General features: G+C 36.5%; 1 protein-coding gene across 1 annotated transcript in view; it reads right to left on the bottom strand.

The window, feature by feature from the left end:
* Nucleotides 1-4,849: 4,849 nt before the first annotated feature.
* Nucleotides 4,850-18,634, bottom strand: part of HHIP (hedgehog interacting protein) — a 73,745-nt gene continuing 59,960 nt past the window's right edge. Inside the window, exons 12-13 of the mRNA XM_074865173.1 lie at nt 8,269-8,417; nt 4,850-5,746 (exon numbers count right to left, since the gene is read on the bottom strand). Coding sequence (XP_074721274.1) covers nt 5,553-5,746; nt 8,269-8,417 — 343 coding nt within the window. The 3' untranslated portion in view covers nt 4,850-5,552. The remainder of the gene's footprint in view (nt 5,747-8,268; nt 8,418-18,634) is intronic.

The following is an 18,634-nucleotide window of genomic DNA, read 5'->3' as shown; positions in this document are numbered from 1 at the left end:
ACTCAAAACAGTTGAGGGAACTTTTCCGTGGATATTTGGGAGCATCTGTGGGGGGCAACTCTGGGCCCTGTCTTACTATGGCTATTTCATAAATGGGGCTACTGACTTGGTATTTTAATGACTTTCCTGCTTAGTGGCATATGCTTAAATATTTGAAATAAGCATATATGTGTGAAAAAGAAAACATCTAATTGCTCAACATTTATAAAGAAGTTTCAAGAAGTCTGGCAGATTTAATAGACCCCTTGTGTAACTGTTGGCCACACCTATAAGGAAACCCAAGAGGACTGGATATGCTCCGTACAGCTTTATGCAGGGCCGAATCTGCAGGCTTATTCCAGAAAACCTTAGTGTGTCTAATGACCGCAGATGCAGACACAGAGAGGTCATGTGTGCACTGATGTCTGAAGTTAAGATCTTCTGCCAGCTAAGTGGATATCTTTTAAGGACTTAATCCTATAACTAATGAAGCCAATAGGAGATTTTCAGTTGACATCAATGGACTTTGAGTCAGGCCCTCAAAGATTAAAGTAATCCTGTACTAAGCTTTCAGGCGGCTTCTGCTGTTTCACACCTACATCTTAAAAAGTACACGTGTCTTATTTCACTGAATTACTCTGCTGTTGAAAACAATGAACATTTTAGCAAAATGGTCTTAACCTTTTTCAATGTTTCTACAACATTTTGCCCTGAAACTACTTGTGGAAATATTTACCATTTTTTTGTAGCCAGAACCCAGATTATTTGGTACCTATTTTCTGCAAATTTGGATTAGAATAAATTTAAAGGGCTGGTTGCCTTTTTGGTGAGATTCTTGGTTAATTTTTTTTTAAATGACAGAAATAAAATATTGGTCAATTTTTAATATTGCAAAATGGGAAAAATTAGTTTTTATTTGCTTCATGACTCCCGTTTTTTCTGAGACAAAGACCACCTTTTAAGTTAGACAGAAGATCAAAATGGTATCACTCCTAATTAACCTGATACACAGTTAAAATAAAGGATAGTAAATTAAAATGCATGAATGGCTTTTAAAGGATTTGCATAATTAAGGAAAAATAAGCAGAGCAGGATGTCCTCGTAGTTGTTTTTTCCATGTAGACCCAATCTTACAAATGCCTATTTCATGGATGCAAGTAGAATTACATGTATGAATATTTATTTTCACCTTAATGGGACTTTACACCTGTGAAAAATTGTTTTCAGCATCTCCATTTTGCATATTTGTACATGGAAAGGTCCTTGTTTCTAACCTCAAATTAGAGAATGTGTACACTGAAAAGCAACATTTAATCATCCCAGGAATATTATTCTGCTTTTTACTTGAGGCATCTGATTATTGGATTGAAATCGGTAACTTTCTGATAAGCATAGTGACTGTACAGTGACCAAGTGCTTTCTCCCTTCCTTCAGCTTCAGTCTATCTGTGGCTGAGCTTCACAGCCTGAGGCTGAGCTGCCTGAGGCTGATACTTCTGAACTGTAAATGTCCAGCTAAGATACAGTATTAAAAGTCACTATAAAATAACCAAGTTCTGTGGGATGATCAAAAGATAAAAACCTCAGCCTGCTGGGAAGCCTCTCTGATGCACTGAAAACTGAAACTCTCTATTAGGCCCTTTCAAAAATAATAAGCATCACCTGCAGCAACCAAGGATTATTTGCTGTGGTTCTAGAAAGGAAGGAGCTGCAAAGCCAAAATGTGAAGTGAATGAAAAGAGGAGATAAACAGAGGTTTTGATATAGAGTTTATACTCTTATTTATACCTAACTTACACTTTGTTTGCATGACATAGAATAACCTGTGGGGATTTAAAGGTACAAAACATTTGTGTTTGTGTCCCTGACTGTTAACAGAAGAAATGTATTTCGGGGGGGGGGGGGGGGGTGTTGAGTTAATATTTCTTATTGGATGCATTAGAAAAATTAGTTTACTGCTTTTCTGAAATGGAGTGAAACAATTTGGAGCTGATTTTACATAATATCTTTTTGTCTCCCTACTTATCTATGGAGTAAAGACGTTTCTCCTTATATTCCAATAATATGCCTTCTTTCTGATCAGTGGCATTTAAAAAGAGAAACATGAAGGTTTTCTGTCCCAGAATACTAAGACAAGGGTTGAAAACTAGCAGACATCAGGAATAGAGTTATGTTTCTTGCAACAGGTATGTTTGTTCTCTTTTAACAGTAGAAAGCCTCAAAGCATGCTTGAAATGTACAATGCGTTGGGAACAGAGAGGCGGTATCTCTGAATAAAGGAAGAAATGAATGGCATAAAAGATTAGGAGAGAGAGAGACAGAGACAGAGACAACTTGAACACATACATAAAATCCCTTCTGGAGGCCCTTATCTAATTGCCTCATTTATCTAGTTTCATTTATAAGCTCAGTTTTATTCTGGGACACTCTCGGAGGTTGTGTGAGAATGGCTGCAGAATGACCTAACTGGCAACAGGCTTTCTACAGACCCTCTTTTTTTTTTTTTTTTTTTTTTGTATGCCAATTCTCAGGGCAATTACTGCAGTTGCCCTTTTTATATTAGCATCTTGGGTGGCTAGGCCTGGGGTTTACTCACTCTTTTTAATAGTATAATTTCTTTTGATAAATAAGCAGCTAGGATTTTTTGTGTCTTTTTTTTTGAGAATACTTCTTTTCCACTGGGACTTCCTATGTACCCATGTGGGCTTAATGCAGATGCTTGCTTTCACATGATATAAAAGATAATTTAAAAATGAAGCAAAACACTTTCCACAAACTATCTCCCCTCCCCCTCTAATCTTCACTTAGATTACTTCTTAGTTTTGAAGTTTTGATGGAATGATTCAAACAGAATTTTTTTTTAATAAAATAAACTGAAGTATTGTTTAAATTTTAAAAACAATTTTCTGGGTGCAGCACAGCCGATGTGAGTGTTTTGCCATTGATTTGAATGAGGCCTGGATTTAATTCTTAGCTTTTACTGGAGTTTTATTTTCTGATTTAATTAGAAAACAAAATTGTCTTTGTTATTAAGATCAAAACTCTAAGATCATTGTTATCCCTTCTCTACATGACTATGGCATATATATTACTGGAGTTCTTCAATTTAGGTACGATCTGTGGTATTTTTTAAGTCTCCAGGAACTAAGCAGTGAGAAAAGAACTATCGCATCTTCCCAGCTAGATGTTGAAAATAATGTGTCACAATGGAGTTAAAGTTGGGTTTATTTTAAAATATATTTAATTAAAGAAAATGTTAAAGATGTTATCTCAGTCAAATATTTAAATGTTGTTAAAATACTTCAGTGACTTTCTTGCTTTACCGATTATGAAGAGTGTAATAAAACCGTGCTATTTGACAGATTTAGACAGCTGGCTCATTCATGAGAAGTTCACATTTTTGTCACCCACGTTGAATAAGGAAAGATTAGATGCTAAGGTCAATTTACAAAAATGGTTGTCAGGACATTTTTTAATTGTAAAACTTTTTGTGATGGAATTCAGGGAAAAGACTAAAGGCAGAAAGCAGAGGAGACAAAGAGCTGCTATTAACCTACAGATGCTACCGCAGGGTTCATTTTAAGATTGGTCACACTGCTTAGCCAATGAAGTGTTCGTGTGACTATAAGGGACCACCCTTTTCTGGGGTGAGAGGGCAATTTGGTCTTCATGCTCATTTAATCCCAAGACGTCTTTCAATGGACTGTCAGTGGAATCTACATTGTGCAAAATTATGCATGCACTTTTTAATGCAGACCATTGTTCGCTGAGCACTTAACCAAGATTTCTCAACCAATTTCCATTTGGCATGAGGTCACTCGAAACCCAGGCAAATATATATGGACGGCAAATGTAATTTTCTGTTCCTCTGAGCTGGAATGCATAGGACAGAGAAATGCAAGAATCAATCATGCTGCACTTTCAGGTTTAATGCTTACTAAATGAAGACTGACAACTTTCTATAAAGGAAAATTCGTTGCATGTCACTGCCCTGGAGAGGTAATTTTGCTACTGGAGTGTAATATGGCTAAAGTCTTTTAGATCTTACTGCCTAAAGTGTTGTAAATCATTGATGCATGAGCAGCTGCTTATAAGAACCATAGGATGTACACACTGTGGCTACTCTGCTTTCTTTTCATAGGCAAGATTTTATAAAAGCCAGGTAGTGCAAAGGAAATCTGATAGTAAGTAGTGAGCAAAGAAACTGCCTGTAATGCCCTAGAGCTGGAGATAAGAGGGCACCAGTTCTGGAGATGTATCTAATTAGACTATTAATACTTTAGAAAATCTGACTATAGCATGTACACCATATTTATTGATACATTTACAAAGATTCAATTTTATGTTAGCTCTTCAAGAAACATTTACATTTAGAACCGCATTTGGCAGGAATCTTTATACGTTTTGTACAAGTGACATCTTACACAGCCAACATGTGCTCATGCGAGCTCTCATCCAGGGACGTTCCGTTCAGTGTGAAACCGGCAGCAGTCTACTTGTGTATAATCTGGCCTGTCCTGTTACAGTGAAAATCACTTTTTGAACACTTTTAACATATGCTGGAATTTTATTATGATTGGTTGGTGGTTGTTTTTTTCATCCGTCGTAAATGAATACAAGTTGGCACAAGGATACATTTCTAGATTAGATCCACAACACATTAAAGAGTGTGTTTGCTCTCTCTTTCCCCGTCTTTCCAATTAAGTTGGTGAAAAATGTAACTTTAGTATTTTACAGGACATGGTAAAGCTGTCTCATCTAGGTGATGTCTATATTATAAAAATAAAATAAAATAATATAAATATGTAACATGAACCCAGTGCCCATCGTTAAATAAAATATATGATAAAAAGCAGACCTTCTAGGATGACTGGTTTTGAAATATGCGAATATAATTTAATTATTACACACTTGAAACAGTCTTGATATTAAGCTGCGATAACCAGATTTTTGCATCTATGCTAGATAAAGAAATGCGTAACATTCTGTAATAGAGTTACATTGATGAAGGTGAAGGTTACAGTCTTACAATGAATTGCCTAGATAGGAATGCATTAAGGAGTTTTGAAATATTTTCTCATGATGTAGTTCAGTTCACCTTAGAAACTGTTACAACTGGATTTTATTAAATCCAGCAGTTTATACAGCGATGTTTGAAAACTGCTCTCTTATTGCTATAATCAGATAGGTACAGACACGACATTTCTGGGATGTCAAAGAATCCATTAAGACATCACGAAAGTCCTTTGATGAAAATCTGGTTTACAGTGGAATTACTTTGTAAACTATTTCTCATGAAGAAATAAATATAAAAAAAAAATTCCACTAGCTGTAAAACTGTAGTTGTGATAGTGCGTGCATGTGTATGTGTGCACGTATTGGGTACGTCTGTGGAGACGTACAGAAATATTTACACACATACAAAGAATCTATCTGCACATTTGTGGATATTATACTTAAATTAATAAAGTAAATCAAATCACCGGTATTTGTTGCAGGATAACAGTCTTTTAAAAATGACAGGATTCAAAACAAATGCCCGTTGAAAGTGTAGTTTCCAAATAGTCCCAGAAACTATACAATATAGCTGGTTAGATCCAGCAAATAGGATGTCATGTCTAGGATCTGATCAAGAATACCTGCCCTTGTCACTCTTCGGATGTTTCTATCCACTTGTTCACACTGGGGGCCGAGATAGCCTTTTTTACATAAGCATTTATTAGGCCTTACACAGACACCTCCATGTCGACAGGCTGGGTCACATTTTGCTGTGGGTGAAAAAACAGCGATTTGCTAATTTGTTTAGAACATCACAAACCGAAAAGATAAAGTACACATTCATTAAGAGCTTTTCTAAACTTACAATGATAAAGCACATAATTAAAAACAAATAGAAAGGGTGAAATATTGGAAGTTTTGAAGCCGTATTTTTTAAAGTTTTAAAATATTAGGGGGATGAAGAAATTTTGTGCGTCTGAGAGGACGTCACCCACGATAGGCTGTGAAACTCAAATAGCAGATTTTTGAAAATGTCCAATTCCCGTATTCATGCTTGATTTTGGAGTGCACAGAAGACCCATCTCAAAAGACTTTAGGCTCCAAATGTCTTATCGTTTGAAAACAAGACATACAGCACACCTAGATCTTTAAACAGCGGTGGTCTACCTCATCCCATTTCTTATGCTGGCAACCCAAAAAATTCTTGAAGTTGGTGAGACATTTTAGCACCTGGCCATCTCCAAGCTATCAAGTACTGAACCTCAGGGAAACTCCTTTGTACATGCAGAGTTCTGCACTACATGCTTTCCTTAGCAGAGCAGGCTACAATTGCCCACAGAGATGCACTCCTTTGGCTCTTGAATCACTTATGCTTGGGACAAAATTGAATTCCCTTTAGAAAAAAAAGAATCAGAGTATTTTTTTGACAGCTGTTATCAGTTAAGTGTCAAAGTTTTCCCCTCTCTCTTTAGCAGGTGCCTGATGCTTTACCTATGGAGTTCTAGGCTAATCAGCTTCCTTAAGTTTTTAAAATATAAATGCTATTTTAAATTGCAGCCAGTGTTAGCAAAACTAACAATCAATAACTTTAGTTGTGGAAGTATTTTCTTCTGGGGCAGAGTCACAGCACTGTGATAAAAGTAATATATCTTTCTTTTTGCAGACATTTTGCTGTTTAATGTTATCTATTACAATAAAGCTATAATATTGCTTTACAGAGATTTATAATACACTAGATAAAACCAGTTTTTTTGATTATTCATGAGTTTCTTAATTACAGTAAGAGGGAACTAGTGCCTCGTAAGGTAATTTTTCTTATTTAAATTATAATAGTAGCTTGAGGTCCAACCTAGAACCTCTCTGTTAAGTCCTGTGCAGGATACAGGAACGAAAGATCCTTAGTCTACATATTTTCTGCAGCTTTCTTGTACACTGCGTCTATCAAATTATCTATCATAGAGCTGTGAGTTTTTAAACAAAAGAGATTATTCAAGACCTATTTATGTTCACACTGGAGACATTTTTTACTTTAAATTCCACTTGGACAAGGGCTGTAGAACCAGCCTCATTCTCTAAATGTAGGAAATCTCTGACTGACAAGTGAGGACAATTGAGGCTGGGCTATTTGGCCAGATTACCTCATCCATTTCTCCAACCTGCTTTTGTTGCAGAGCTCTATGATGGTCAGCTCATGGATCTTGCCAGACATCATTAGTGATTTCATTCATTTCATTTCATTCCAAATGAAGTGACTCCTGCTCATCACTAAAAACCCCTCCAGGCTATAAGGACCTCGTAGCCTTCCTGAGTGCCCTTCCAACCTGGATTATCTCAGGTCCATCGTGTGATCCTTGCTTTGTCTTACACTGTGATTCTTTTCCTCTTCTGAGTTGTACTGCCATTACATTAACCTTATCTCTTTGTATAGGCATCTGGTCAAACTCGCTGAGCAAATAAGCTCAGTCAGAAGACGGTGCTGATGCACTATTAGCACCTCCTGGTACCCTGGTACCCAGGCTTGCTCTGGAAGATCTGCATAGGCCAGAGCTGTACAGCTCAGACATAACCAGAGCCTCTGTGAGACAGTGACAGCACAGCTGTGGCACTCCAGGTTCACTCATCTCACTCCTTTGGTGGCATACGCAACATCTAGTTTGATCACAGTCACTTTTTCAGGTGACTTTTAAAAGATACGCTACTGCCACAAGATAGGACTTAATAAAAAATGGGTTACAATAATGTTCTGATTATTAGCTGCTTTGTAATACGTTGTACATAGAATTCTCTTTAACAAACTGGAGCCATTTTCTTTTGTGGGATCAAAAGTAAGAATGTACCAAAACTAAAGTATTTGCATTAAATTAGCGAAGTGCAAAATAAGCAATAGTGACCTGCAGGTCTGATTTATCATCTTTCCTGACAAGATACTTTGATTTGGCACTGACAATGATAACGCTGCAGGTGGAAGCTGAATGTTCAAACACTGAACATGTATTAATTGCCTTTCCTTTCATTTTACAATTTTGGTGAAAATATAAGAATACTGTTGTCTGTCATATTTATGCTATTAATTGCATTCTGTAATGGTTCATATTGCATTAGATATTTTAACTGTTGCACTCTTCTAAAGACTTATTGTTCTCCTACAATTCATGAGATCAGTATTTCTTTAATGTTTTCTTAGAACTGATGGTCAATAACATATATTGAAAATTTCTCTCAGCAGATAATTAAAAGCAAATTATGACATGTCACTGCTTTTTCACTTGTTGCTATGACTCTGTATACAAACCAGTTCTGCAGAACTCTCCTTCCCAGCCTTGATTACAGCAGCATTTTCCTGTGGGAGTGCAGTGCCCGTTCCGACAATGCCTTGAGCATTCAGATGTCAGTATCTGTGCAGACTGAGCTGTTCTTTTGCATTCTTCAGGGACTAAAGGCCTGAATAAAAATATACAAAGCAAGCAGATACTTAAAAGTCGGGGTCAAGGAGAAAAACTTTGGTTTTTATTAAAGGCCTGATTCTCTTTTATGGTATTATTAATGAGAGAAATCTGTGTTCTAAGGGGATTGCTTTTTTTCTCAAAAATACCAATAAACATAGAGATGATGTGTTACATTACAGAAAAATACAATGTGATTTGCTATTCTTTCACATAACTGCCTTCAGACATCTTCTACAAGATTAAACAATAGTACTTGAGAATTCTTGAAGCCTGAACCTGGCAAAACCAGCTTGCTGAAGAGTGTATATACCACAGGCAGCATATATCTCTAGATAACATAATTATTAGACGTGCTAAATTCTACTGATTGTATGGCTTTTTTTCAGAGAGTGCAAATAGTCATATAGTTCAGACCAGAATCTGATGGTGTCGTCTTGCTTTTCTAGCTGATTTGTATTTCCGATTGTATGCTGAGTAATCTGAACAGCTAGTTTTATGTCACACGTTATGACCTGCATAATAATTTTGTGCAAGTGTTATCTCTGTCTATGAATTTGGTTTGACATTGCAGATTCTTATTTGCATATTTTCATGAAATTATATTTGGATTATGCATTCTGTATGCTTATTTAAGCATCTGAACATCAGGAGAGCCTTTTTCACTATGAGGGTGACCAAGAACTGGCACAGGTTGCCCAGAGAGGTTGTGAAGTCTCTATCCTTGGAGATATTCAGAAGTTGTCTGGACATGGTCCTGGGCAACAGGCTGTAGGTGGCCCTGCTTGAGTTGTACTAGATGATCTCCAGAGGTCCCTTCCTGCCTCAGCCATTCTGTGGGTTTCTGTGAAATGTATGCATAAAGGATATTCTAGTTCAGCTGACTTAAAATATTTCTGATACTGTTTTTTTGTTGTGCTTCTTGGTGTCAAGTCTTACACAGTGCAATTTTTTTCTGTCAGTCTCTACAAAATATTTTGGATGTCCAGTAGCCTTTTTTTATTTACAAAAGCACAGCATTATCTTAACAAAGAAGGAACGGCAGTGCTCCTTCTATAGTGTTAAGTGTGTAAAACGTTTAGGTGTTTTCACTTAAAAGGTCCCTAACTGTTGATACGACTTCCAATGCTTTTTCAGATCTTTATTGGTTTGTTTTGTTTTTTTTTTTTTTTTAATTTAACTGTATGTCATCATACTGACCACTTATTTTATTTGCTGTCTGATGGTTGGACTGGATGATCTTCAAGGTCTTTTCCAACCTAGACAATTCTGTGATTCTGTGAGTTCACCAGCTAGAGACTGATAGGATCATCACAAGGCTACAGGTTCCCAGTAGAGGTACCATGTTTTGTCTCTGCTGTGGGTTTGATTGCACAGGAATGGGTTTAGAAAAGAATGTCAGGATCTCCCAAGAGATCTAAACAAGTAATTGAATGGGAGCATCGTGGCAAATTAAGTTAATTAGTAACAAATACAGAATGATTCATTCTCAAGGAAATTGAACTACTGCCATACATTCCTTAGCTTGAAATCTGCAGGACAAAGATCCTAATAGTTTTGTGGAGAGCTCAGAGAAACCTTGGCTAAGTGTCCAGCTAGAATCCAAACAAACCAAAACAAATTCCTGTGAGATAGAATAGAAAATAACATTATTCATTATACTGACATCAGTATTAAACCCCCAGTTATATACAAATAGCTGGAATAGCAACTTGTGTATTGATTACCCTGTCAAATATTAAAATCCTAGATTGATCCTTCTGTGTGGAGAAAAGGATGGTCTTTGGAGTCTGAGAAAGAAGGGGTGTGATGGAGGTGCAGAAAATAGTGACAGAAAAAAAGAGGAGGAAGATTGGGCATTCTTGTTTATCTCCAATTTCAAGATCAGAAGAAATATTAAGGGAAAAATAAAGAAAATAAAATTAACTAGTTGAACTCATGGCTTCTAAGATATCATTGAAGCCCATGTTCTAGTAGGATTTTAGAAAGTTATTTCTATGCACAATGAAGCCATTCAGAGTAATATTAGATAGGGTAAAAATAATTTTTAAGAAAAATAAGCACTCATACCTAATGTCATAGAAGTCCCTCACTGGCTGACTGGGCTTACATTTCCCCCTTGTTTTGGCATGCGGCTTGTTAATGGTACATTACAGAGTTTCTTGCATTTTTCTTTGAAACAGAGTAATAGAGTACAGGCTCACTGGTTTGTTTCACCGTAGCACTTTCTCTGCTTAGTCTTAATTGCTACCATGATTATTTAAACATCCATACAGAAGAACTGGTTCCCCAAAGATGTTAAGGACAGAAAGAATGTGTAGATGCATCTTTAGTGTAGCACCAAGTTCTGATTTCAAAAGCATTTCTGAGAACCAAACTTAAGGTCCTGTATTATTCAAGGGCTTTGAAACTTATTTTGACACCTTTCATGCAGCATATTTGAAACCCTTTCAGGTTTTGTGTTTACATATTTCCACGGCTGTCTTTTAAATATAATGCATTATTGTTTTTGACCTGTAAGGAATTCCAGTTCTGTAGGAATGAGTGCATTTCATATGATCTGGTTAAGAAAGTTCCTACACTTAAAAATTATATGTGAGATTCACAGGCAATGCTGTTTTGGAAACAGTTCTACAAAATTATAGGGTTTTCAGTGGAGACTTGTTCAGATTTAAAGTAAAAAGATCTGTCTTCTAATTTCTACCTCTGGAAAAAAAGAAAAAGTCTAAATTGGAGTTGATTTCTTTATAGCCAGCTGCATAGGAGACAACATTCTTTCTTCATCTGTCTCTGTTAAAGCCCATTTCTTTCAAGTTACTTTAAATGGGAGTCTTTTTCTTGCTCAAACACAAGTACTGTGTTTAGCAGGAAGCATAACCTCAGGCTCCTGGAGCATCTCTTGGAAAAGAGGTCCAGTGGCATATCTTTAGCAGAGAATGACCTCATAAGTCACAGAGATATTTTATTTGTGACAATAATGATTTATTTTATGAATAGGTGTAAAGTATTTATCTATGATAGTGCTAGAATATGTGGTTCTTTTTTAATTTGTATTTAATTAGGGAGGCAGAAATCATACTTTTTTGCGTCCAGCCAAGCATGGCTGGTCACTTTTATGATTTAAAGTTTTCTAGTGCTCTTGGTACTTGTGAATATAACCTTGCCTTTTATTCTACCATCAATCAATAACTTGCACTCATCAGCCTTGGATAATATTTATTAATGGTGGGGTGGAGTAGAAACAAAGATGGAAAATATTCTGGTTGGCAGAGTGCCTTAGGAGAAGAGGAATACAAATGCAGCTGCAGCAGAATCCTTCTTGTGTGTGAGAAGAATTACTGGTTTTCCTTAGCTGTACTATGGGAAAAGCCATACTTCTTTCTCAGGATTGGAATGCCATTATGGTACCAAAACGTATCAAGAGAAAGTCTCCGCCCCACAATACTTACATTTTGCATTCTTAAGGCTTTAAAGAGGTGGAAATTTTCAGGCTCAGCATAAGTTGAACTGAATATGACAAAGATAACATAAGTCTTGAAACTGACTGTTGGGACTTGATCTTTCCAGCACTTAGACAAGTCTATGATTTTGTTTATATAACTAGTGCTTCGCTGTGTCTCTTGACGTGGAAGATGGAGGGGAGTAGATGGAGCCATACTGTGGGCTGGAGAGAATTCTTTTCCTTGTCTCCCTCAATCTATAAAGCTCTAAAGGGTACAGCTTGATTACTCTTACAGTAAGCACTATCTGGTCCGCAGAAAGTCAGCCAAAAATGTAGCTGATAATGACTATTTATATGGTCTGTACAATTCTAGTTATCTTAAAGAGCTGTTCATATATACAGTACAGTACAGTATATCTTGCTTGTTAAAACATGCTTTCATGAAACTGTATAACAACTCTAAATGTATGGAAAATGGAGGAAAACTTGTACTGGGGGCTGGGGCCCTCGCTGGGTGCCTTCTCTGACGTGTGCAGCACACTGGGAATTCTTGACTGTACAATGTGTAAAATAATTTTTACTGCATTACTGTAGCTAGTATAAGAAAGTAGCCTCTACTGTCAGTTTAGTGGCATATAAAAGTCTAACATGCTTTAATAGATTAAAACTCATCCTGGAACTGCTTAGGATTTCATGCTTTCTTTAGCGCATCTCTTCACAGTTCCACTAAATGCACAGAGTGATTTAGTTACTATATGCACTACCCTGTAACTCAGATATACATAAATCAATGCAAATGGAGGGTCAAATTCAGCAGTAATACAATGGTACTGAACAGAAAACAATTCCTCCATCGTGCCTTTGACACAATATCAAAAATCTTTACTTTCCCACTAAAGTGAGAAAAAACCCAGACAAAGTTCCTGGACGTTCAAATTCGAACGAGAGACACTGCTGTAGATTGTGGTACAAAATACACGGAAAGAATGTTATGCTTCAATTAACTGCACACAAGATATTAGGTCTTAGAATGATGCTTAAGTATATCACCAAAATTTGTGCATTAGTTGTTTGGGTTTTTTCCTTTATAAGGGAAAATGTCAAGAAAAAATAATTTTGTTTCACTGCTTGTCACAGACTAAATTTACTACTTGTCATAGAATAAATATAGCATCTCTTCAGGTACAGCTTCTAAAATTAAAAAGTATACCTTTAGTCCTGGGAGAGATGCCAAAAGCTCGTTACTTGTCTCCAGATTTACTACATGGGAATAATGTGGAAAAAACTCACGGCTTTTAAGATTTAAACTCAGCAGCATATCAAATTTATTCTTATATGGTATACTTGTTCATGACCTCTAGTCTTAAGAAATTCTGTCATGTTTGAAAACTAGTCCCTAGTGAAGCCTGTATCAATGTTAATAGCTACGAGGTCAATGCAACTGCTAAACAGTTTGTATTACTGTCAGGGTGGTCATGAAAACAACACCTGCTGCATGAGCACTTGGCAGCTGGGTCAACAGGCACTGTGGGAATTTATCAATTTAGGGGGCCACTTGCATAACACTTTGACTGATGAATTGGGAAAGACTGGCTTACTGGGCTAAAGCTGCTCTATTATGTATGACTTTCTTTAGGATGGCAGAGGCTTCCTGCAGGCTCCAGAAAATAAGCAAAAGATAAACTGAGCTGTTTTTTCCTTATAAAGCAATAGAAAGTGAGAACTCCTTAATAGCCAATGCTAGAAAGACTGAAAAAAAAAGGGGAAAAAAAATCCCAAACCAAAACTAAAACTTTTACAGTCAGTGAGCTGTGATGTGATTGAAAAAAATCCTTAGGTTTTTCCATCGTGGTTACAAAGGAGTTTTTGTGAAGTACTTCTGTAAAGTGAAACTCTCTAGACTGGTATTCACAAAAAGCTCTAATTTCTCTTTAGTGTCTCTTATGGGAATAGTAACTGCATGTGGGTAGGTAAATGAGATAAGAATTTTGCATGCTCCGGCTAAACTAAACATAATTAGACATTAATTCTGGCTTTCCATTCCCTCAAATGACTTAAGGGATAGTAACTTTCTGAACAGAAAGAAATCATATGGCCCACCTGGGTTGGTGAGAGCATTCACCAACAAAATTGGCTCATTCTACAGAGAATTTCCAGTAGTAGCTTCAGAGTATATCTATAACCCATCAGAACTGAGTATCTTGATGCAGATTAGTCTAATACTGTATGTTTCTGAGTTTCCATTTCCACAGTAATTAAAGTCTTCAAGAGGGCTACGCTATCATAAATGCTATTCTTCTATTATACCATCAAACACTCTTGACTCATACTAAAAAATAAAATCACCAATTTTTTTGTAAAGAGCTGGAACAATGTCAAAATGAGGTATGACCTAGATATCGTCCCTTAGTGTATGAAATCAGTCTGTTCGGAAATACTCTTCGATAGCGGAAATCCCAGAAGGTGATGATGGAAAGGATGATAAGTGGAATTACATACACTGGAGGGGCATGAGAAAGGAGTGGATGGTTTGCATCAAGTTCAAGTTTCAATCCAATGGAAAGCAGCTATTCTGGCTGTTGATACGAAACATATTGAAATCGAGACCTATAAGGTGTTATAAGGAGAGGAAGAGGAAATCTTCTTATGTGTGCAAGGACACTTACCTAAGCTCTGCACTCTTTTGTAAAAATCACCTGCTGGCTGCAGTGAGCCATCCTGGTCAAAAGAATTATTCATACCTTTGGAGTCACTGTATTGACAGTGGCAAACAAAACTTCGCAAGGGGATACAGCACTGTGTGACTGCCCTATCAACTTTTCTGGGTTTGACCACATCTTTTAAATGGAAATCTTTTGCATTGTCCGTCAGTTTGAGTACTCTTCCCTGAGTCCCTTTCATTTTATCTATAATTTGCTAAGAGATAAAACCAATCATAATATAAGTATCCTGAGAGAAGACTTACAAAGCCACATTATGGCTGTTCTGTCACCTTCCAAAGTTTATTTTCTTATTTCTTGGTCTGTCCCTGTCTACGGTTTTCAAAGAACAGCTGGTAATAATGTTTAAATTACAGCTGATATGAACCTATCTTTCTTATTTAAATATGTAGTTTTAATACTGTCCACAGCTAATTTTCTCCATTCATCATGCTAGAAAATGACTACTTTTTCTTTTCTAATAGGTTTGTCTCATATTTTCTCTGTCATTGACTAATTAGAATATTTGGACCTATACACATTTTCTATATCACTGTTTAGCTGGTTATTTTTCCCATGCATTCATCAATGTTTTTGTGACTGATATGAGTATGTATTTGTAGAAACAGAAAGCAAGACAGAAAAATTATAAAACAGAAAGTAGAAAAATAGGAAATAGAAAGTTTTTCTATTTTGGTCACAAAGACAGTTTATAAAATGCTGGTATTTGCACTAATCTTCAGGACATCTGACTAACCCTACCTTTTAGTTGAGAAGTATGTAAGTCATTCTCCCTATATTTTCTCATTAGTTCCTAACCCTGGAAAGTAGTTCACTTGTGATAAAATTTTTTTGATAATCATAAAAAAATGGATATATCTTTCAGAGACTCTATTGTAACTTAAGACATTCTTGTTTTGTCTGCTAGTTTAACTAATTTACCTAATGCTGGGTTTATGTGTTTGTAATTCTTAGGGTTTCCCACATCTCCTCCAATCTCAAAGCTAAATATGCTATTACCTATACTTCTCACTCTACTCAATTTGGGTAATAGGTAGTATATGCGTATTTGGCAGCACCTCACATGGTTTTTACAACCATTTTTAACTTTTCTGTTTCTGATTTATCACTTCATTCTCTAAGAGCTCCCAAGTACTAATGTATCATTATAACAACCTTGTTACAAAGAGAAGGATTATTTAATGCTGTGCTTTTGATGGGAGGCTATTTAGTTGTTGACATGAAGTATTTGGAGGAACTGGACAGAGGTTTCCTGTGGTACCTTGAATTCCATGTTTCAAACTGCCTTCGTGATGGCAGGATTCAGAACCTCTGTGATGATCATATTATCAAGTTGTCATCTATCGCCTCAGTTTAACACCTCATTTTTATTATATGTGAAGGATTGTTTTAGGATAAGACTTTCCCATTGCTTTTAGTATTGAAGAATAATGCAAAGGGTTCTCTGGGTTACCCTCATCCTCTGATCTTCTAATTTTTTAACCTGTCCACTTCTTTTGAATTTTTTTTCTACTGCTAGCATATCCAAGTAGCAGGTTTCTTTCTTAAGCTATATTTGAGACAAGCAAATGAGGGTCATGGTTATGTTTGAGATCTACAAAGATCAAAAGAAATAAAATCCTGCATCTTCATGTAACATTTATAATTTAGAATAAAATAATAATTTAATAATCTTGCAGCAGCTTACGAATGACCACCAGCAGAAGAAGATTGGGTTTTTCAAGTTACTAATTTCCAGCAAGGGGCTACCACAGGGAATGATAATGCATGGAAGGCTCTCTGCAAATTGATGAGTCTGCCAGGGACCACCTCTCACAAGGTTTTTTAGTAAGCAACGAATTTCTAAAATGTGACAAACCAGTACTTTGATGACTTTATGCTCCTAGCCCACCTGTAGCATCTTTATTTTGTGTTCTAGAAAGCTTAGTGTGCTAGGGTTTACAACTATATGTGATGTATTTGTATGGCGCATACCATGAGGAAGACTTTAAAAGGAGCAACAAAATATTAGCATGCAAAAAAATAGTAGCATGTGAATAATATTTGTCAAAGCCATGGAATTTTTAAATTGTTTACATGTGTAGTGTGGAATTAGCATAAAATGGTAAACAGAGCTGCAATGCTCCTTTGTGGAAATAACTCATTATCTTTCACTTAAAAGCCTGCAATGGTGTGAAATTGAAAAACAACAAAACTCAAAACTTTGCCTGAATGAAAGTTATCCCGTGTTTCTAAAAAGTGTTACCAAAAACCATATCCCTTTGCCACAGTCTGTTTAATTTCAACTGTGTGCCAATTTACAAAAGTATTTTATAGTTTTCTGGTTACTTTCACCAGTAACCAAACACAGTCTTGACCCTTTTCCATACATGAAAACAGCCAACCGTGAGTGCAGCAATGGGAGGTCTGGCCTTTCAGGTATGTCAGCTCAAGACCACCCTACTGGAAGAGGTAACAAGAACAAAAAGCCGAGGTCAAACAAGGCAGCCCCATGTAATTAGATACTAATAGTGGATTTAGGGTGTAAAATTCACTTAAAACCATACCCCAACAGACTAAACAATCCCAGTAAGAATGGCAAGTTTTGTTCTAAAAAAAATGTTTTTAATACCAGAAAGCATAAATAAAACATACATAATAACCTTGACTGACAGACTGCACTAACCTGCAGTAACATCTGCTTTCAAATTATTTACTATAGGTTCAGGATAGTATAATTATAAAACACTGAAACTCTACTGTAACTTATAGTACAGCGGGCATCCAATTTCATGAATCTATTATTGAATTCACTTGTTGTCTCAATAACAATTTTTAGAATTTAAATTCTGACAATAAAATAAATTCCTCTCTTAAACAGTCAAAAGCAAAACAAAAAATGAAAGGCTAACTGTATCTGATACTAATGGGGAAACATGCTGAAGTAGATGCTGAACAAATAGGCAGTTGCTTTTGCAGAGTATGATGAGGTCAAAGTAATTAATACAATAAACTTAATTTCTGTTAGCGGTTTCATTTTGTGTTAATTTCTGATGCTTTTGCAGGATGGATGTGGTATCTTTACGTGCCACAGACTTGGTCTGATAGAGCAGCAAGATCCGTCATGAAGACAACGGTATTTCTCCAGCTAAAGTGAGTACCTGCTAGTCATCTGCTCTTATTGCTGCTGGGGCCCCTGGGTCACATTGGCAACTGACTTTTTGTAGTCTTTCCAGATTCCCTAATATTTTCATACCTCTAGCTGCTTTGCAAAGATCGCATCTAAAGAAACTCTGGTTTGATAATTTTCATTTATCCTCATTTTACAAACGGTAAATTAGTCTAAATTATTAAACCAATCATATTAATTCCATGTCTTATAAATCATTTGAGTGGGATTTGTAAGCCTTTTGGACACAGTGCTTTAAGAACTCTTAAAGAATTTAGTGTATTTTTGGCACAGAGTCCAAGGACAGAATGCTCCAAACCTCCCCGGGGAGAGACGGGTAAATGAAGGGGTATGGAAGGATGTTGAAAACTAGTAAGCAGTGACAATTCACACCCCCTGAGGATTCAGTCTGCTGTATTATTCTCCGTTGGTGGTATCTCCTATACAACAGAGGAGATGTTTGGGAAAGATGAATTTGTCCCTTCGAGCTAACTTATGGCAAAACTGAAATTAAGGAGACTGGAACTGATGGGGGATGGCTTGTATGCTAGCTAGTACTGTCCAATTTTCTTTTTTTTTTCTCTGTAGTAGCTTTTCAGTATACAGAGTAGGTATTGTCAGCCAATACTGACCTTTTGAGCCAGATCCACTGTGCACTGTCCCACCGCAGTGGCAGGTAAGGAAGCAGTAGCGCTGGGGAGAATTCCAGCATCTGCCTTCCATTGATGTTGTGTAACCTCTGTGGTACCTACAAGTCGTTTGGCTTCAGAACAACCAGGAGCATCTTTTACCTGTACTGGCCCATATGGTTCCACATTAAATATGTCTACACTTCTATGAAAACATGCAAAGAATGTGAATCTAGGTGGGAAAGTGGGCAGCATTTAACATAATGTCAGAGTACA

The sequence above is a fragment of the Strix uralensis genome, chromosome 4, assembly GCF_047716275.1.
Source record: "Strix uralensis isolate ZFMK-TIS-50842 chromosome 4, bStrUra1, whole genome shotgun sequence".
Lineage (NCBI taxonomy): Eukaryota > Metazoa > Chordata > Aves > Strigiformes > Strigidae > Strix > Strix uralensis.
This window is presented reverse-complemented; position numbering and strand designations above follow the sequence as displayed.